Here is a 1371-nt window from a genome sequence, read left to right as displayed (position 1 = left end):
TTGTGAGAGAAATTAGTGATCTGAGGATAGGCTTGGGGGCAGAAAGGGAGAAGGTGGTCAGGGAAGAAGAGGAGAGAAGGGAGTTGGGAAGTTGAGAGTGCTCAGAATGACTAGCTGGGACAGGGACCCCTCCACAAACTCAGGACTCCAAAGATACTTACCTTCTTTGAAGACTCCGTTGACAGAGAAACACAGCAATGTGCTCTGAAAGAGAAGCAGCAACATCAGGTACCATCTAGGCTCCCAGCAGAGCCCAAGTCCCTCCTTGCCTCTAAAGGACTGCCCCTTGCCCAAATCTAAGCTTCTGTCAAGAGAGAAATAGGTGCTTACTGTCTGTGCACTTATGTCTACCACAAAGGAATTGATGTCATGCTGAGTTTTGGGCAACTCATTGAGGAAGGCCACCACGTTGAGACGTGTGTGCTTCAGCAGTCGGAACCGCAGGGCTGTGGGAGGAGAAGAAGCTGAGGTTAGGAGCTGCCACACACTGAGCCCAGACTGACTCCTTCCCATGCCCTTCTCCTACCCTGTTTGGCTCACATCACACACTTACTAGGGTCTTTAAGCTTCTTCACATTCCTGCTATCCTTGAAGTACTCGGCCAAGTTGCTTCTGGGGGAACAAGAAGAAAAAGAGGCAGTGGTCAGAGCAGTGGCGATGCTGCACGTGCTGGCCAGTGTCTGCTGAGCAACTCTGATCCTGGGCAGGTTCTGGGATGTGCTACTCACCGGGCAGGGTTCTGGGGGGTGAAAGGAATGCTCAGCGAGCAGCAGGCTCCATCATGGTAGGCATCCAGGAGCCGCTGCCGGTCTCCCGAGTCATAAACCGCATAGTACCTGTGGGGCAAACGAAAGGGGAGGGTCGAGCTCCACAAGCTGGATCCACAAAGGGACTGACAGCTCTCAAGACTGAGTTGTGCTGGGCCCACTGCTCCCCACCCTCAGGACACCCAAGATACTTACTGCTGCAAGAAGTGCAGGACCAGATTCTTCAGGGTCTCTGTTCCAAAGTAGCTTCCCTGGAATCAAACAGACTCCAATCGAACAGGACCATGGTACCAGGACTCTCCTCCCAACATGAGTTCTTGCTCTGTGCCCCCCAGATGCCACTCCACCACTTACCTTGCAAGGTGGTAACGTTGTGGGGGCTTCAACATCAAAGGCAATTGGTGGGGGTAACTCATGGCCATCCTGCAGAAGGAAGTGAAAGACGACAATGTAAACAGTGAAAGAAGGCTAGATGAGGGACTTCCCTGGCAGTCCAGGGCTAAGGCTCCCCACTCCCAATGCAGGGGGCTTGGGTTCAATCCCTGGTCAGGGACCTAGATCCCACATGCTGCAACTAAGAGTTGGTGGGCCGCAACTAAGACCC

At 53.3% G+C, this 1371-nt stretch overlaps 1 protein-coding gene across 1 annotated transcript; it reads right to left on the bottom strand.

The window, feature by feature from the left end:
- Positions 1–45: 45 nt before the first annotated feature.
- On the bottom strand, positions 46–1235 carry LOC105004721 (nuclear RNA export factor 1-like; the record flags this gene model as incomplete). Its single annotated transcript, XM_010862467.1, has 6 exons — positions 46–204; positions 331–446; positions 554–612; positions 729–836; positions 963–1018; positions 1122–1235. Coding segments are annotated over 6 exons (600 nt in total), but the record flags the coding sequence as incomplete, so codon positions are not given.
- Between the last annotated feature and the right edge of the window lie 136 nt (positions 1236–1371).

Source organism: Bison bison, unplaced genomic scaffold, assembly GCF_000754665.1.
Source record: "Bison bison bison isolate TAMUID 2011002044 unplaced genomic scaffold, Bison_UMD1.0 scf7180017611179, whole genome shotgun sequence".
Classification (NCBI taxonomy): Eukaryota; Metazoa; Chordata; class Mammalia; order Artiodactyla; family Bovidae; genus Bison; species Bison bison.
Note: the sequence above shows the minus strand (reverse complement) of the source record. Positions and strands in the feature narration are given on the sequence as shown.